The 19,438-nt window shown below is 38.4% G+C and overlaps 1 protein-coding gene across 3 annotated transcripts in view; it reads right to left on the reverse strand.

The window, feature by feature from the left end:
- Positions 1 to 19,438, reverse strand: part of FRMD3 (FERM domain containing 3) — a 379,109-nt gene that overhangs the window by 115,874 nt on the left and 243,797 nt on the right. For all 3 annotated transcript variants that reach the window (XM_061200526.1, XM_061200527.1, XM_061200525.1), the window contains one exon: positions 11,074 to 11,116. In XM_061200526.1, coding sequence (XP_061056509.1) covers positions 11,074 to 11,116 — 43 coding nt within the window. The remainder of the gene's footprint in view (positions 1 to 11,073; positions 11,117 to 19,438) is intronic.

The raw sequence follows: 19,438 nt of genomic DNA on the forward strand, positions 1-19,438 counted from the left end.
TGCCAAGGCTGGCCAGCAACCAGCAAGAGCTAGAAGAGCCTTCAGAGGGAGCATGGCCCTGTTGACATCTTGATTTCGACTTCTAAGCCTCCAGAACTGTGGGAGAATAAATTTCTATTGTTTTAAGCCAGCCAGTGTATGGTAGTTTGTTACGGCAGCCTTCGGAACTAATAATACTCAGCACAGGGAATAATTGGAAGAACAGAATTGGGAGTCAGGCATCAACTGTCCGCATGAATGGGTATGGACCTGTGGCTGTTCTCCTGTTCCTGACACCAGAGCAAAGTCTATGCTCCTGGTATTCTCTGCCTATGCTACAGAGGAGTATATGCTCCCTATTGACAAAATCATTCAGCAGCTAGGGACCTATTCATTAGGTTAGCCCCCAGGACTACGGAAAAGCTAAGGAATGCTACATAAACATGAAGTTTCATAAATATTACCAGAGACACAAATTACATGCCGTCTCAGGCTTCCATGAAAGACCACTGTAACTTAGGGGAGGGAGCACAAAAGACATTAGCCAGCAACTTGACTCAAGATTGCTCTTATGGCTGAATCAAATCCATGTGTTACACAGAGGATGGGGGTCTTCTCCACCTTGATTTGCATGCGGAAGCCATTTCCAAGAACCCCTGTCCCTTCACAGAGCCTGGCAGCAGCATAGTACCTGATAAATAGAGCAAGAATAAGATCTTAACTACTCTGGTGGGCTAATCAGGCACCAGCCAGGATTAAGCAGAGAGCCTCTTTAGAAGACTAAATGGGCTTTCTTTCATCTAGGTCTCTATTTCTATTGTACATGCTTAATGCACTTTGATTCCTTTTCTTCCTCTCTATCTTTATTCCTTTCTTGACTTTTGCATAAAGCTTCCTCTTCTTTTATTTTCTCTTTTTTATTACCTAGTGATACATGAATATATTCTCACTGTAAGAGATCCGAGTAAAATATAACTATATGTAATAAAACATGAGGACCTCACTTCTCTCTACCTCATTCTCTCCCCCAGTGGAACCACAGTCAGTATATATCTTTTTAGTCCTTCTTCCATGCACTTACATATTCATATAAAATAACCTTTTTATTTTCATATAAATGGATCATTTTATATGTGGAATTTTACTTGCTTTTTAAACTCTACTATACATCTAATAAATATTTTGATGTCAATAATATATGTCTGTTTCATTCCTTTAAATGACTACATGTACTCCACATAATTTATTTAGCCTTGCCAAAGTTTCTAGGCTTTTTACTGCTTCCAATTCTCAGTGTTATAAGCAATACTGCAGTGGACATCCTTGCACATATACCTGTTACAGAATCAATTTTGCTTTCAACAGATTCACAGAAGTGACGTTGGATCAAAAGAGATAGGCATTTTTAATCTTGAAAGATACGGCCAAATTTCCCTCCCAAATGGCTTTACCAGTTTATGCATTCCCACCAGAAGTGTTACCCTCCTCCACAGCAACTGGATATTATCAATATTTAGAATTTTCTCAGAATAATAAACAAAAATATCTTGTTTTAATTTGCATTTTTCTTGTTACTAATGATGTTGAGCATCTGTTTATGAGTTTATTGGCCATTTATTTTTATTCCTTCTACGTGTTTTTTTTTACATTTTTCTATTGAGTTGTTTATCTTTGGGTTTGTAGCATCGTACTTTATATATTTTGCATATTACTACTTTTTATATATTTGACAAATGTTCTTCCCATTATTTTGCCTGTATTTTAATTTGTTTATAATTCATTTTTATACTCATTCATCAAACAAATATTTACTGAGAATCTACTCTGTGCAGTGAACCAGATATTCTAGTACAAACATTTAAATTTTGTACAAATTTATTAGCATTTTGCTTTGTTACTTCTGGGTTTGATGTTTTCCTTAGGAAACCCTGTTTGACTCCATAATTATAAAAAATACTTCTGATGTGATACACCACATTAACAAAATAAAAGATAAAAATAATATGATCATCTCAATAGATGCACAAAAAGGATCTGACAAAATTCACCATCCATTTATAATAAAAACTCTCAACAAAGTGGGTATAGAGAGAATGTACTTCAACATAATAAAGGCCATTTATGACAAGCCACAGCTAACATACTCAACAGTGAAAAGCTGCTGTGTTTCTATACACTAATAACAAACTATCAGACATAGATATTAAGAAAACAATCCCATTTACAATTGCATCAAAAAGAATAAAATACCTAGGAATAAATTTAACCAAGGAGGTGAAAGACTTGTATACTGTAAACTACATGACGTTAAGGAAAGAAACTGAAGGTGATACAAATAAATGGAAAGATATTCCATGCTCATGGATTGGAAAAATTAATATTATTAAAATGTCCATATTACCCAAAGCAATCTACAGATTCAATAAAATCCCTATCAAAATTCCAGTGGCGTTTTTCATAGAAAATGTTTAATCCTAAAATTTGTATGGTGCCACAACAGACCCCAAATAGCCAAAAAAATCTTGAGAAAGAAGAACAAAGCTGGAGGCATCATGCTCCCTGATTTAAAACTCTATTACAAAGCTATAATAATTAAAACAATATGGTATTGGCATAAAAACAGACACATAGATCAATGGAACAGAAGAGAGAGCCCAGAAATAAATCCACCCATATATGGTCAATTAATTTATGACAAAGGATCCAAACATATACAATGGGGAAATGACAGTCTCTTCAATAAATGGTGTTAGTCTCTTCAACAAATGTTGTTGGGAATTCTCTTGCCACATGCAAAACAATGAAACTGGACCACTATTTTACACCTCACACAAAAATCGACTCAAAATTGATTAAAGACTTGAATATAGAACCATAAAACTCCTAGAAGAAAGCATAGGATGTAAGCTCTTTGATATAAGTCTTGGTAATAATTTTTGAATCTGACACCAAAAGTAAAAGGAACAAAAGCAAAAACAAACAAATGGGACTATATCAAACTAAAAAGATTCTGTACAGCAAAGTAAACCATCAACAAAATAAATAGGCAACCTACTTAATGAGAGAAAATATTTGAAAAGCATATATCTCGGGGGTTAATACCCAAAATATATAACAAATTCATACAACTCAATAGCACAAAACCAAACAATCCACTTAAAAATGGGCAGAATATCTGAACAGACATTTTTCCAATGAAGACATATAGATGGTCAACAGGCACGTGAAAAGATGCTCAACATCACTAATCATCAGGGAAATGCAAATCAAAACCACAATGAGATATCACCTCACACTTGTTAGAATGACTATTATCAAAAAGACAAGAAATAGAAAGTGTTGCCAAGGATGTGGAGAAAAGGGAACCCTTATGCACTGCTGGTGAGAATGTTAACTGATGCAGCCACTATGGAAAACAGTATGGAGATTCCTCAAAAAATTAAAACTAGAACTACCATATGATCCAGCAATTCCACTTCTGGGTATATATCCAAAAAAAACAAAAACACTAGCTCAAAAAGATATATGCACCCCCATGTTCACTGAAACACTATTCACAATTGCCAAGATATGGAAACAACCTAAGTGTTCATCAATGGATGCATGGATAAAGAAAGTGTGGTGTATATATATACAGAATGGAATATTATTTGGCCATTAAAAAAGAATGAACTCTTGCCAATGGAATGTTATTTGGCCATTAAAAAGAATGAAATCTTGTCACTTGTGACAACATGGAAGGACCTCAAGGTCCATTATGTTAAGTGAAATAAATCAGAGAAAGACACACGATCTCTCTTAAATGTGGAATCTAAAAAAAACCCAAAACCAAAAACAAAAACATACAGAATAGATAGAGAACTGATTGGTGATTGCTAAAGGTGGGGGATGGGAGAAATGGCTGAATGGATCAAAAGGTTATAAAAAATTTCTGTTGAATGAATGAATATGTTGGCTGAACTATACTCTGAATCATCTTTTATAAAAAAAAAACAAGAATACAGAATTGACTATGCTCATTCAATTTTCATTCTGTAAGTATTATTTAGTATTTTTAACCTAGCATTTTTATCATAATGTATATAGCTCATTAATGAATAAACATAAAGTTAAGCATATTGAGACAAAATGATAACTTCCATTCTACATTTTTTCCATTGAGCACAAGATCAGCTTTGATGCTCAGCAATTGAAATATCACAATTTAAAAAATTATACTTCTCTATTTTAACAGATTAATAGCAAATATCTTGCTTATTGTATAATCCTCTAATAAGGCCAAAAAATAAACGTACTACTGCAAAATAAAAATAAATACTCCTAAATTTTTATCTAAACTTCTATAAGTTGTTAAATATATTGGGCTTTTGAATTCATTTGTTATTAATCCCATGATGTGAAGTATGATGTGAAGTATGGCTTTAGTCTTTTTTCCCCAAGTGAAAAGGCAACCCCCCCCAAAAAAAAAAACAGCAACCCCAAAATTATACCTTGAATCTTTCTGTCTCTAATATGAAATGCAATCTTTCTTATAACCCATATTTCCATAAATAATGGGATTGTTCTTTCTGTTCTACTGATTCTTTTCCTGTTCCTGACTTTATCTTAATTACTATGTGAGTCTATCATGAGGCCTTTTGTAATTACTATAGCTCATAGGTCTTGATTTGCTAATAGAACAAAAACCCCATCATTGTTCATTGTTCTTTTTTGCATATTTATTGGCTACTTTTGAGCATTTTATTTTGCAAATGAGCCTTAGAATCGGCTTGTTAAATGCCATAGAGAACCTCACTGAAATTGTGATTTGAAACATTATTGAATGTCTATATTAATTTGTGACAAATTGATTTCATTAATATTAACCAGAAACATGAGAAGTCTCCATTTATTGAGCTGTTTATCTACTCTACAGTAACTCCACAGTAAAATTTCATAGTTTTATTTATATAGATCTTGCACATTTATTTATAAGAAACGTATGTTTTTACTTGTTAGTGCTATTGTAAATAATAGCACTTCTTTTTCATTACATTTGAGAAACAGCAGTAGCTTGTGTATAAAAAAGCTATTGCATTAGGACATCAATCTTATATCCAAGGGCAAAAGCCATATTAATTGTGGGGAAGGGGTGGCAGGTGGAGAGCTTGGAGAGATCCAGAGAGGACATAACCAAGGCTAAGATGCTTTCTGGAGCTATGAGAAGGAATTCAGCACCCCTCAGCACACTAGGCTTGGCTGAACAGAGTGAGGTGTGGAGGCAAGACAAGGAAACCCCAGAGTTTAGGGGAAGTGTTCTGTCTGGAACTTTGGAGCACACTGAAGAAATGGCAGCACGGTGTGTTCAAGCAGAGGGTGAGCCTCTAGATAATGTACCGAGTTTCCCTGAGGCTGAAGCATGGCATGGAAGAGGCTAAGCAGTTTCTACCTGTCCCAGTGGTGAATACAGAAGTGCTGAGATGCAACCAGTGAAAGAGACATGGAGTGGGGACCACAAGAGGGCAGAGTTTATAGCCTTGAAGGTCAAGACCATGGCAGGAGCCACAGGTCTTAGCAGCACATGCCAGCGCACAAAGGCCAAGTGGGACCAATTACGTCCAGAGAGGACGCAGTAGGGAAAGATGCCAGCAACCAGAGGCCAAATCACATGAGACACACGAGTCCTTCAGGACTCAGGATTGTGCATGAGAGAGATGTCACCCTTGTGGCCATGGTGGATGGTAAGTAAGCTTCCCCTGCCTCATGATGCCATTTTGGGGAAGGAGGAAAAGAAATACTCCAACATAGGGTATGCACTTTCAAGTGACTATGTTTAAATTATGAATTCACTGAGTAATTTGCTGAAAGAGATCAAATACTAAACAGGCAGATGCTGAATTACCCTGAAGTGGCAAGATTAACTTTTCATCCCCAGAGGAGATAGGGGCTCACAGCAAGTGGAATTCAGTCATGGGGAAATAATGTTACATTTCCATACCTCTGAATCATAGTGTATAACTTTTTAAAACCTTTACATGCTAGTATAATTTGTGTGGTTACATAGATCCTATAGGACATGTAATTTTTGTCCTCTTAATGTGTGTCTCTGCATGTATACACATTGGGCTACATTCCACGGTCATGGGGACAAGGCTAAAAAAGCTATAGGTTTGAAGTGAGAAGAGTCAGTATGTATTACATAGCAACATTCCTGCATGGAAAGCTAGGACTCTGAAAACCAAACATTCAAAATATGCACTTCATCACTGCAGCTCTATTTACAATAGCCAGGGCATGGAAGCAACCTAAGTGCCCATCGACAGATGAATGGATAAAGAAGATGTGGCACACATATACAATGGAATATTACTCAGCCATAAAAAGAAACAAAATTGAGTTATTTGTAGTGAGGTGGATGGACCCAGAGTCTGTCATACAGAGTGAAGTAAGTCAGAAAGAGAAAAACAAATACCATATGCTAACACATACATATGGAATCTAAAAAAAAAAAAAAAAGGTTCTGAAGAACCTAGGGGCAGGACAGGAATAAAGACGCAGACATAGAGAATGGACTTGAGGACACAGGGACGGGGACGGGTAAGCTGGGACGAAGTGAGAGAGGGGCATGGACATATATACACTACCAAATGTAAAATAGATAGCTAGTGGGAAGCAGCTGCATAGCACAGGGAGATCAGCTCGGTGCTTTGTGACCACCTAGAGGGGTGGGGTAGGGAGGGTGGGAGGGAGATGAAACAGGGAGGAGATATGGGGATATAAGTATATGTATAGCTGATTCACCTTGTTATAAAGCAGAAACTAACACACCATTGTAAAGCAATTATACTCCAAAAAAGATGTTAAAAAAATATATGCATTTCATTTGACACTTTGTTTGCAGGCAGTCTATTACCTGAGTACTTTTGAAAGAAAAACAAATCACCAGCTCAGTCCACATTTGTACTTAGGGATATACAGTGATGGAACACAGAAATGAGAAAGATATTCCCTCAATGTTTCCCAAGTAAATTATGTAGCCTATCTGCATTTTTACCCAGTAGACGAGGAATTATTAAAAGTTGACTTTAAAGTTTCAGTTCCGGGCAGGATGGACTAATTGCACCCCACCCTGTCTCTCGCCTTGAATGCAGCTATAAAACCTGGACAGAATATGTGCAGCAGCCATTTAAGGTCTCTGGAAAGTAAACAGTAGCAGGCAGATTGGAAACAAAGCATTCAAAGAATCAGTGAACCAGTGTTGAGTTCACCACATTTTCCCCTTTGTGTCCCCTGGACAGAACTCAGAGATACCTGGGCATCAGCACAGACTTAGAAGCTCCTAGTTAAGGCCTGAAGAGCAAGAAAAGGGGTTCTGGCAGCAACAGCAATGGCAGCAAGTAGGCGGAAGATTTCCTTTCTGGAAGATTTTAAACCTAGCATCTTAAATAATTGTAAAACTACTCACGTTATGTATTTCTTATTGGGTGAGTTTTGGTAATTTGTGGTTTTTTTGGAATTGGTCCATTTCATCTAAGCTGTCGAACTTCACACCTAGAGTTGTTTTTTGGGGTCTGTAGTGACGTATCCTCTTTTGCTCCTGATATTGGTAGTTTGTGTCTTCTGTCTTTTTCTTCATCAGTCTTGCTAGAGGTTTATCAACTTTCTTGACCTTTTCAAAGACCAACTATTCTCATTAATTTTCTGTATCATGTATTGAAACATAAGAACTTGGATGAATCTCAGAGTTATTAATGCTGAGTGAAAGAAACCAGTTTCAAAAGATTACAAGCTGTATGGCTCAATTTATATGACACTCTCAAAAGATACAAACTATATTGACAGAGAACAGATAAGTGGTTGTCAGTTGTTAGGGGAGGTGGGTGTGACGACACAGGGTCAGCACAAGACAGGTTTTTAGAGTGATGTGTTCTGTATCCTGACTGTGGCGGACACAAATCTACCTGTGTGCTAAAAATTCATAGCACTATAGAACAAAATAAAGGCAATTTTACCATATGTTCATTTAAAAAATAAAATTGAAAGTAACTCTAAGGTCAGAGGAGAAATAAGACTGGTTTAAGAAGCTTCTCAGTTTTAAAATTGATAGTTAATAACTGCCCAGTTAATTAGTTTTTCAATTACATGTTTCTCTTCCTTAATAAACATGAGGTCATCATAAAAACAAGTTTGATTATACCTATCTTCAACAAGATTCGGGGGAAACAAGGTCTCTCATGTAATATTAGTGGAGTAAATTACTGTAAGATCTTTGGATGGATATTTATCTCTAAGGAAATATAAAATGTGTATACTTTTTGATCCAACAACTCAACTTCTAGGAATTTCTAGGACAGATGTACAAGATCAAGAATGTACATATAAGCATGTTTATGACAGCATAATTTGTAATAGGAAGAGACTATAAACAATGTGGATGTTCATTAATAAGTAAATTACATAGATGCATACAATTAACTATCAGAAAACCATTTCAAAAATGAAGCTAATCATCAATCACTGATTTTGAAAAAAAGTCTCCAAAATTATTAAGAAAAATAACAAGGTGAAGAATAATCTATAGCGACTGATCTCATTTCTGTTTAGGAAAGGCCTTATATATGTTGGGGGAGCTTATACATACATAAAAATTCCCAGAAGGATATATAAAATACTGTTAAAAATAGTTATCTTTTTGGAGTAAGCATGGAGATATAAGCAGGAGGAGAAAGGAAACAGTTTAAACTTTTCTGAACTGCTAGAAAAACCACAAACATGATACTATTAAAAAACTATTTTCAAAAATGTTAATAAGACATAATAATGGCTTTGTACAAAGTTTATTAATCAGGATAGCTGGCCTTCTGCCAACCCTGGGAACGTCCATAGTCAGAGGGATCTTAATGGGGTCAGGGCAAAGGATGTGAAAGTTGGTCATCACTGGTGAGTGAGATGGGAATGGAGGAAACTCTTCCTCCAAGGAATTACGGTCTCACTGCCTACTCAAAGGCAGTCAGAATATAAACAGCATACCCACAACCAAAGAGGAAGCTGCCTGGGGTTCTGCAACCAGATGCTGTTGATAACCTCATAGATGAGTCCCAAGGGTTGGACCCAGTTTTTCTGGGTTAACAGTTTATAAGCCCTAGCTTAAATTTTTTCTAATTTCATTATAGTGAATATTTCCAGGACATATGTACAAGAACACAAGAAATTCTTGATACTAAAAGACATCAAGAACAACAACAAAATGAGGTTTGTGATCTTGAGAAAAATTACATAATTTTTTGATCACTAATGTTCTTAACAATACAACAGAGGACTAGGTGACAGGTAGGACCCTTGCTGGTTCCTAGAATCAGTGAGTCACCGTGTCTGGTTTAGAAATTGAATTTTACACAATTCTTTTTTCCAGATTCAGATTCTATTTGTCATTAGATTGAAACTGGCCAATAGTCATACATCAATCTTGAAACCACATTTCCCAAAACATTATATATCTTAAGTTGGTTGTTCAGATTTAGTATGTGTAGACACAAAGCTCTTAAGCAGAAAATTCTTCACAAATTTAAAATTTTCTCTTCTATTAAGTGTTGAAATACATCTTACTTTAGAGACAAGTTATATTTCAAAAATGTGTGTCCTAAGGAAAATATTTCATGACATTTAAGAACAAAAGTCAAAGAACTATTTACTATAAATAAGTGTACTGGAAAATTATCTAAATATTTTAAAATATATTAACAAAAATATCAAAACTTTGTAGTTAAGGGATAAAAGCCAGGCATGAGCTATTTTTTTCCGCAGACAAGTTAGTTCATTCTCATTATCCTGCATATCATTCTATACAAAGCTTCCTGATAATTCTGATCTGCTACTTCTTCTGGGATGTTTGTCCCAACTCTATTCCAGCTTCACCCCAAGAGCCTGACCTCTCTGAACTCTGCATGTGCACTGCTGCCGCTGTTTGCACCTCACACATCTTTCCTGCCCTCTCTCTGCAGCACCCATCGCCCACAGCAGCCCTGGGTGTTAGCCTGAACAACCCGGCTGGCTGTGTGTCCTGCATTGGCCAGTTAGCTCTTGAGAGATGGGAGAAGAATGGGAAGGGACAGACAGAGAGAGGTATGAGGGAGGACAAAGAGAGAAAAAGGGAGAGGGAGGGAGGGAAAAAGAAAAGAGTTAAGGAAAAGATATGTTGGTTACTAGTTTGCCAGCCATGTTCAGTTTCTTCCTTCTCCCACTTAAAAACCTTGCCCCAAATAATTTCTTCATATTTGAAAAGGAAAAGAATCCCTTGAATGATGACAAGTGACATAATATGCGCTAACCTGATCTCTGATGAGAAACTGATTTATCACCTATATTTCAGAGCCCTGGGAACGTTGACATGAAGGGATAAATGGATTTCAGGGCAGGCAATGAATTTCTGAGGTGCATTTCAGAAGCTCTCCCCTAAACCATAAATAAAAACAGGTTGACTACAGCCTGGCACGGGTGACTAGGACAAAACATCATGCCACCGAGGACCATCAGTCAACACCCTCTTCACAATGCCCCAGGTGGATGACCAGATATTCTATATTCTAGAGAGATGTTTCCCTAGCCGACTCTTCCAAGAGCTCATCAGGGGGGAAAAAAGGCAGTTCAGAACACCAGAGCTTGAAAACTATTACCCAGAAAAATATATTGGGGAGGTTGAGGGGTGGAAAAGAATACTACAATCTTCAGTAAAGTTAGCAGCAAGATCATAGTTTCAAAATACACCTGCCTCTCTCATTGCCCCCCCAAGACTGACCTCCCACCCTGAACCATTTACTAGCAACCCCAACAATCAAAGGGAACCAGGCACCAATACCCCTGTTCGAATATGAAATACGAGGGTAAGATGGTGGGGAGGGTGAGAGACACAGGCAGCTATAGGAATAGTGACTGCAGGGAGGACCGAGGCCAACAAATAAGAGAGAAGTTACACAGCTCTCCCTGGGAGGTAGAAGCCCCCAACCCCCAGATCTTCAACTCCATCCATTTCTTCCCTGGCAGGAGAAACTTTGTAAAGAAATAGAGTCTGTCTTTGGACATTTCATAGCAAAAGTGAACCCGCAGATTGACACTTACATTTCATTTGCTTGGAGATGGACTTGTTAGGTTCAAGCCAGTGCTGGGGAGAAAAGAAGAGAGAGATTGTGGGTCAAACGGCTGGACCATGTGATGCATACTTAATAACTAAAACGAATTAAATAAAGATATTCTTTTTCCAAAGTACAGCCTCAGTTCCCCATAGATATTCCTCAGGGTTCCACCCTCTAAAGATCAACATGAACAATTGGCAATAATAACACCACAGGCAAGGGTATAAATTACAGAGAATTAATACTTTCTAAGTAGTATTTGAGTCATACAGTTGCTAGGAGAGAAGGACAAGGGAGAAAACATGCACTTAAATTGGATGTTCCAGTGGCTCTAGTTGGCTCCTAGGTGATTCTTTGAGCTCCACTGCTCTGGGCAAACCACAGATGGCTAAAGACTTTGACATCCGTGACCTCTAAGAGCCACAGTCCAGCAGCATCCTTTCAGGTTAACAGTGGGCCAAGCCAGCATTAGCTCTGTCACACACAGAGGCAATTCTTCCTTCACAGTAGGGAGGAACAAATTATTTTAAATATCTTATTTCAGAGGCCTGAGGTCATCAAGAAGAAAAATCAGCCCCAAGACAAAACAAAGAAACCCAAAGTCCTGAATAGCTCAGAATCGTGTTACTGACAGGTATCTGAAGCAGACACAATGCTGGCCCCAGCGCCTAGCTCTCTCCACACCATGAGTGAAGGTCACTTTGACATGCCGAGATCAGGGCAGCCTCTGATATCACTAACCATGATGCCCCTGAAGCTGCTTAAGGAACGTCAGGAAGCATCACTTTATACACCAGAAGTTTATAAAGATGATAAGAGGGGTGCCAATGGGTATCCATCCAGATGTCAGGGACCCCTCACTTATGGGGCACCCACTCCCTGCTGATTACTGGAGAGGAAAGAAGAGGAGGAAACTTACCATCAGTTGCGCACTTACACCTCACTCTATCTCATTTGTGGCATCCAGTAAGCCTCAAGGTTCTGTATTATCCCTATTGTTTGATGTAAATGCATGGCCATAAAGTTTAATAGGAGCTAGCATTGTTGAGTGCTCACTAAGTGCCAGACTTTCCAAGAGTTTCCATGAGCTATCACTACCACCCTATTTACAGACGAGAAATCTGGGGCTCAGGATGTTAAAGAACTTGCCAAGGAAATGGCAAAGGGAAGAAATGGTGAAGCCAGCGTTCAGTGGGATTCCAGAGCACAGGCCCTTAACCTCAGGCATGTGGCCTCCCAACAGATCAGTTCACTCTAAAATGCATTATTCTCCTTGCTGAACACTCCCTACCTCCCCAGGAGCTGGAGAATTGAGTGTCCAATCAGTAGTTTCCAATCTTGGGTTTCAGATCTTTGCAGTCTTTAAACAAGAATGGGGGTCTTTTAGCTATTTAAAATAAATCTAACTCTTCTAAATGAAGAATCTGCCAGGAAACCATGCATTTACCCTTGACATGTTGCGCAAGCAAACTAATATAGCAAATTTCTTTGCTTCTGGCCAAAATTATACCAACTCATGTTGGGAACCCTGATTATCTCCTTTTTTCCCCTGATTTTTTTATTGTGGTAAAATATACATAACATAAAATTCACCATTCTAACCATTTTTAAGTGTATAGTTCAGTGATATTAAATACATTCATAACGGTGTGCTACCATCACCACCATCCATCTCCAGAACTCTTTTCATCTTGTAATATTTAAACTCTATACCTATTAACCAATAACTCCCATTCCCCCCATCCTCTTGGCCCTTGGTACCACTGTACTTTTGGTTATCTCCTTCTAATCAGAAATTATGCTTGGACTTTACACAGTTAAAATTGAACAGTGAGAAAGGCATATTGATTATACCACTTACTAGCTATATAACCTTGTGCAGAATGTTTAATTTTTGTCTCAATTTCACAACTATAAAGTGGGAATAGTAATAGTACCTACCTTGTAAGGTTGTTGTGATGATTTTAAAAATTAATAAAAAGTTAATAAACGTAAGGTTGCTTAAGCAGTGCCTGGCACGTGAAAAATACTCAACGAATGCTTGTTTGCAGATGCTGTGTTGTTACTTAATAAGTACAGTTTAATTGGTAGACCACGTCTTTCAATATATGGGACACATGGAAGAGAATAATAAGAGGGGCCTCTGGTGATTAAATTACTTTTCTAGAAATAAATAGATAGGATAATTTAGAACTAAGGCATGAAAACAAATAACAGCAGCCTGAGAGCAATAACTATTGCTACTATTTCACAAAGGAGGATCACCAGTCATTTTGCTAATAAAGTCTGAAATATAAATAAGTTTTCCAAATTCTCCTTGTTTGGCATTCTTTAAACTCCTTAGCCCTTCTCTGCCTAACTTCAACCTACCTCCCCACCTTCTCCCTGCCTCCAGGAATGACAGGTCTAAGTTTCATTTTGTGTGCCCACACTTGTTAGTTGGTGGTAATCTCCCAGAGCTGCGAGGAAAACTCCAAGACTGTGAAGGCTTAGGGAGAATGAGTGCGGTGATGGATTGGTTATGTCTGCTGTGCCATGATGGATTGAGTATGTCTCCCACTGAGGGGGAGGAAACATTTAAGGCATGCCCGCAAGGTATTTGCCATCTGTGCCCTACATAAATTATTTACTTTAAATGAACTGGCCTTCTCATTGTCCTACAAAATACACCCTGCAGTTTCTGATCGGCTCCTACCTTCCTCTTCCTCTCAGCCTATTCATATTCTGCCCTTGCCTCTCAATCACCTTTGTCTACAATATAATCACTCACTACATACATTTCCAAGACAGCTATTCTTCCCCAATGGGATAGTCATAGGGTATAGAGTCCTAAGAAAAATAAGCCAGCAGTAATCATGTTTCAAGGGATTACAGAAAATCATTTCTTCAAAGAGCTCAATTTATTAGTATGCACTAAAATTTAAAAACCTGACTGGCCTATGGCCTAGCAATTCCTTTATTCTCTAATTTGGCCATGTGAACAAAGAGGAACGAACAAGAATTTTCACTGTAATATTATATAAAATTACAAAATACTAGAAATAACATTAATGGCCATAATCCGGAAAATGGGTAAATAAAATGGGTAAATAAATTCTGGGTAATTCTGCAGCAGTGTTTTATAGGAGGTAGATCTTTATGTGTAACATGGTTGAATCCCTAAGGCGCAGTTTGGGATGAAAAAAGTGAACTGCAAAATTTATAACTGTGGCCAGAGTTAGTTCCCAAATTGTGCATTGAAGCATCCCAGGGAAGTGCAGCCATACTAGACATCTGCTGGACACCGTGCAAACTATGAGCTCAAGGAGGTCCACAGTTCCAATATTAGAACATACTATAATTCTTTTGATGTCATTCATTTTGCAAAGTTGGGTTTCCAGTGGTTGCTGTGATTAAAAACGAGTACCGTGCAAAAATAGGTGTGGAACAGGCAATGAGTGTGGTAGCATCTGATCTGATCCCAGGATTTGAGAGCCATGGAGTGTCCAATAAGCACATACTGCCTGTGAGTAAGTAATTATGGTTAAGAATAAACTGAAAATACTATTTTCACATGTGTAATGTTTTAAATGGCTACTAAGGCCATAATGGCTATGTTAGGACATAAATACTTACTAAGTTGTTTGGATCTAACTCTTATTAGCTGGAACTGTTAAATATCCTTTTGACCTAGGGCACCATGAAATAATTACTAAGATACTGAAAGAGCCATAAACTAAGAAAGTTTGACAACCTCTGAACTATGGTATCATACAATTAATGTCTTCTTTTTTTTTTAATAGCATCTTATTGTTTTTTTAATTTATTTTTTAATTAATTAATTAATTTATTTATTTATTTTGGCTGTGCCAGGTCTTAGTTGCAGCATGCGGGATCTTTAGTTGCAGCATGCGGACTTCATAGTTGTGGCATGCGGGCTTCTTAGTTGTGGCATGCGGACTCTGAGTTGCAGCATGCATGCAGGATCTAGTTCCCTGACCAGGGATCGAACCCGGGCCCCCTGCGTTGGCAGCACAGTGTCTTACCCACCGGACCACCAGGGAAGTCCCTTAATGTGTTTTCTTTTAAAAAGTAAAAAGTACAAAACACTACCATATATTTTCAAAGAATACATAACAAGCATCTAAATGTATTTTCAAACATCTAAAATGATACTAAATTGATCCAGTGAGGTGGGTAACAGGGAGAGAACAGGAATTTAGTGGTGTTGGTCAAAGAAAACCATGACTTCCATTTTATCTGTGATATTTTAACTTAAATTTTTACATGTATTCATGCATTACATAAATATTTAAAAATCAATTGAAAAGAAAAACCTAAGCTCTATCCAGAGAATAAAAGTGGATTTCATGTAATTTAGGCTCAAGAGGAAGAATTTCATATATAACAGGCAGATGCCAAAGCCAGTCAAGCACCCAGGGTTGACAGTGCCATCTGACTCAGGAGCCAGCCAGGCCTGGATTCAGATGCCAGCTCTGCCACTTACTAGTGAGTGGTGTGACCTCCATCAAGTTCCTCTGTTTCCTCACAGCATCATCGTGAGGTTTAAATGGGTTAATTCATTTAGAAGCCCTTAGAACAGAGCTTGGATCATAGTGAAGGCTCAATAAACACCAGCTGCTCCCATCTTCCTCCCATTCACTGAGACTCCAAAGTTGGTGCCATGGTGGTGAGCCCACATTTGTCATTCTCTTCCTCTCTCCCTCCCCACCCCACCTGCCTTCTGCTCTACATGAACATATAATTCTCCTTCCTTTTTTCATTCTTCCTTTTAAAGTTAAGAGTTGGGCAATGAAGTCGAGTCTGGACTACACCAACAACTCCTGCTGAGACTGTCTGTACAGATGGATTACACGCTCATGAGAAAATAACAGCCATGATGTGGTGTGCTTGGTAATTGGATATAAGGCTTAGAACATCTATCACATTGCTATTTTCCCCTTCAATTGCTACTTGGAATATATGCTATCTTTTTAAGTCTGTTTCCTTGCTGAAAACTGATATTCCCAGAGAGAGGAAGAAAGGAAAACCTGCCAACCAAATATCTGAATTTGTGGCTGAAACCTTCATTTCCTCAACTCTTATTTAGCATAAAAATTGCAAAGACTAAGGAAGCTAATACCCAATCATTGATTCTACTTACTGAGCTTTGGGAGAAAGATGAACCAGAGGATGCATCCTTAGCATGATTTGAAAGTATCAGGGAGGTGTCTGCAAGAGGGTGTGTGAAGGCTCAGCCCAGATCCCCTTTCCCTTTTGTCTGACTTTTTTTTAGAAGGCTGCTCTTAGGTTACTGGAATCCATTTCGAGGTAGAGAATGAACCTTGCCACCTACCCCCACCCCAATCCCACAGGAAGTCAGCTCTTAACTAATAACTGACAGATGTGCGAGGATAAATACCTCTGCTCCCTTAGCTGGGACATCTCTAAGGCATGACCTACACTCTTCCTGAGCTCCTCTGTGGGACTGAGCCTAAGTTACTTTCTACTTGACTCTGCCCAACATCGCACACTTGCACCCCTCCTTCTCTTCCATGTCCAATCCCCCACTCTCCTAAAATCTTCTCTTGGGAGCATTTCCTAATAAAACTGGAATTTTTATCTCAGGTTCTGCTTTCTAGGAACAACCTAAGACAGCCTCCCTAACTCTGCACCAAAAACTGCCCTCCATGGTATTTAAAATTCTTCTATTCAACGTTTATTCCTTTCACCTTAGGCTTGAGCCCTGGTAACTTGCACATTCCCTGTAAGGTGTCCCAATTTAGCACTGTTTTCAGTATTGACGACCTAGCCTGACTACAATTCAAGCCATTTCTTAGAACAAATATATTTTGATGGACAGTAGCTTGAAGAAAAAGAGGAAGAGTAGAAGATAGCTACATAAAAGAGGTGAAAAGTAGACAGATGCCTAAACCCTCTAGGCCCTGATTTCCTTCTCTGTGATCTTGTGGGTTGGGGGTAGCAGATTCCAAAGCCCCTAAGATTCCTTTAGCTCTCACATTCCACATACTATGAAGTGAAGGATGAGAACACTGCCAACAAATGTTTCTTTCTTTTTAATTTTGCTGCTGCATTTAGCCCTAAGAGATCATTTTTCTCTACCCCATCACAGAAATGATGCACTTCTTTCATACTTTCTAATTTTGGCTTGTTTGGGGAAAAAGAGGCTGGGTGTGAGGTAGTGATGTATGACTAAGTAGATTGATTTTCAATTTGGTAGCTGCTGAGATTAAAAAAAAAAAAAAAGCTCCCAAAAGTAAACAATATAACACTTAGTTATCTTCAATGCTGGGCTTCTGTTGAAATTGATCCAGCCTATGATTACAGAATAAATTACATACCCCTCTGTTATCTTTCTCAAAACCCTTGGTTCCCTACACCAAAGTAATCTGTAGACTAAAGAAATGTGTTAAATAACCAATGGGGCTTTAAACAAGAATGAATGTACCTTCCCAAACAGGAGATTGTTTTTCCCCTCAATAGTAACCAGATCCAAAATCTGACCAATTCCCATCATAGCCCTGAAAAGATGGCCTGATTCTCACATCTCACCTGGACAAAGCCCCAGAGTAACTCAGTCCCTGCATTAGCTAGCCAATGTATGCCATTTCTAGGCCCTTCAGCCTCTGCTGGGGAAAAAAGAACGCCATTGAAATGAATGCAGCCTTAACAGTGTTCTAGATAATAAAGTTAGCCTAGGCCCTAGTTATTTCACTCCCAGGAACAATGGTTTCCACTCCAGTTTCAATAAAATCTACAGCAACAAAAATATCTGTAGATCAGGTATACTGAAAGTTATCGTCCATTCGTAAGTCAATCTACGTAAGAAAACCTCCGTGGCTTTGGTTCGGTGTTTTTTACTCCTTCAGCCATAACTGCTTTTGCTTTCTAGGTTCTTAAGGATGAGCAAAATAGAAGTAACTGTGAGGAGAAGAAACACTGCAGGGAACAGGAAAGCATAAGCACCTTTTTTTATTCATAAAGGACCAGATTGTAATTATTTTAAGCTTTGTGATCCATATGGTCTCTGTCAGGACTACTCAGCTCTGCCATTGGAACATAAAAGCAGCCACAGACAACACAGAAATGAATAGAAGTAGCTGTGTTCCAAAAAAACTTTATTTACAAAAACAGATGAGGCCCATCCTGACCCTTGTGTGCCAACCTCTGCTCTACATCCAAGAAATCCATAATGCACACTTAAAGAAAAAGCTAGTAGTGGTCTGAAAATACAATAGAGTTTGTAAAAAAATATTTATTGCTGTGCATCTTAAAGTACAATAAAATACCAAAATGCAATCATAAGGGAAATTATGGGATTCCTTCATGCTTGTTACAATGGAGTTTACCACTGTGTAACATTTGCTGTCATGTCATATAAATTTAACAACACTATCAGCCAAATTTTCTAAAGTCAAAGTTCTCCTAGTCGCCAGACCCATGGATCTTTTCAAACTCTTTAAAGCATGGAATAGTAAAAAGATAGGTTATATATGTTGATAATACGGAGTAATGCATTTAAACAACCACCTATGGCGTAGATACTTTCAGTATCCCGATTTTACAGATAAAGAAATTGAGGCACAGGTTAAGGTCAAAGGCATACAAACAGCAAATGGCAGGCACAGGATTTGACCCCATCTTCCTGGTGTCAGTGCTCTTAGCACTTGAGCAGTAATGTCCTCTGATCTTCCCTCTTCTTGATATTTGAAACTGCAGCTCATTCCTTTTCATTAATTCTGTAACTACCCATGCTTCCAGAATGTCTCTCTCTCCTCATTCTGTTCTTTCTGCTCTGTATGTTCCTGGTCAGTCTCCACTGCAGGTTTCTCCTTCTGGACCATCCTTTAAAATATAGATGTTCTTCAGCTTTCAGATTCTCCTCTCAGTTTATACTCTCTCCCTCAGCACTGCAATCTATTTCTCAGGGCTTTAAAGTAGTGAGGACCCCATGGGCTCCAAAACTCTCCATCCATGACCTAAAACTTTTTCAGTAAGCTTCAGATCAATACTTTCAACTATACCCTAAATCTCTCTACCTCAACATCTCACAGTCATCCCAACTCAACATGCCCAAAACTTATCAACCCACTCTCTTTGTACAGTTTACCTAGTAAATGGTTCTACTTGTGCTTGGAACCCATGTAAGAAATCCAAACACTCTGCTGGAAAGGCCATGTGGAGAGGCTCCGAAAACACATGCAGAGGGAAGGGGCCCCCAAGCCCCACCTTCCAGTCATCCCCATCGAGGTACCAGGCATATGAATAAAGATGTCTTGGACACCCTCAGACCAGACCAGCCACCAGCTGAGTGAGCCCAGTCAACCCCATGCAGAGCTGAAGAATCACCC

The sequence above is a fragment of the Eubalaena glacialis genome, chromosome 9 (assembly GCF_028564815.1).
Source record: "Eubalaena glacialis isolate mEubGla1 chromosome 9, mEubGla1.1.hap2.+ XY, whole genome shotgun sequence".
NCBI lineage: Eukaryota > Metazoa > Chordata > Mammalia > Artiodactyla > Balaenidae > Eubalaena > Eubalaena glacialis.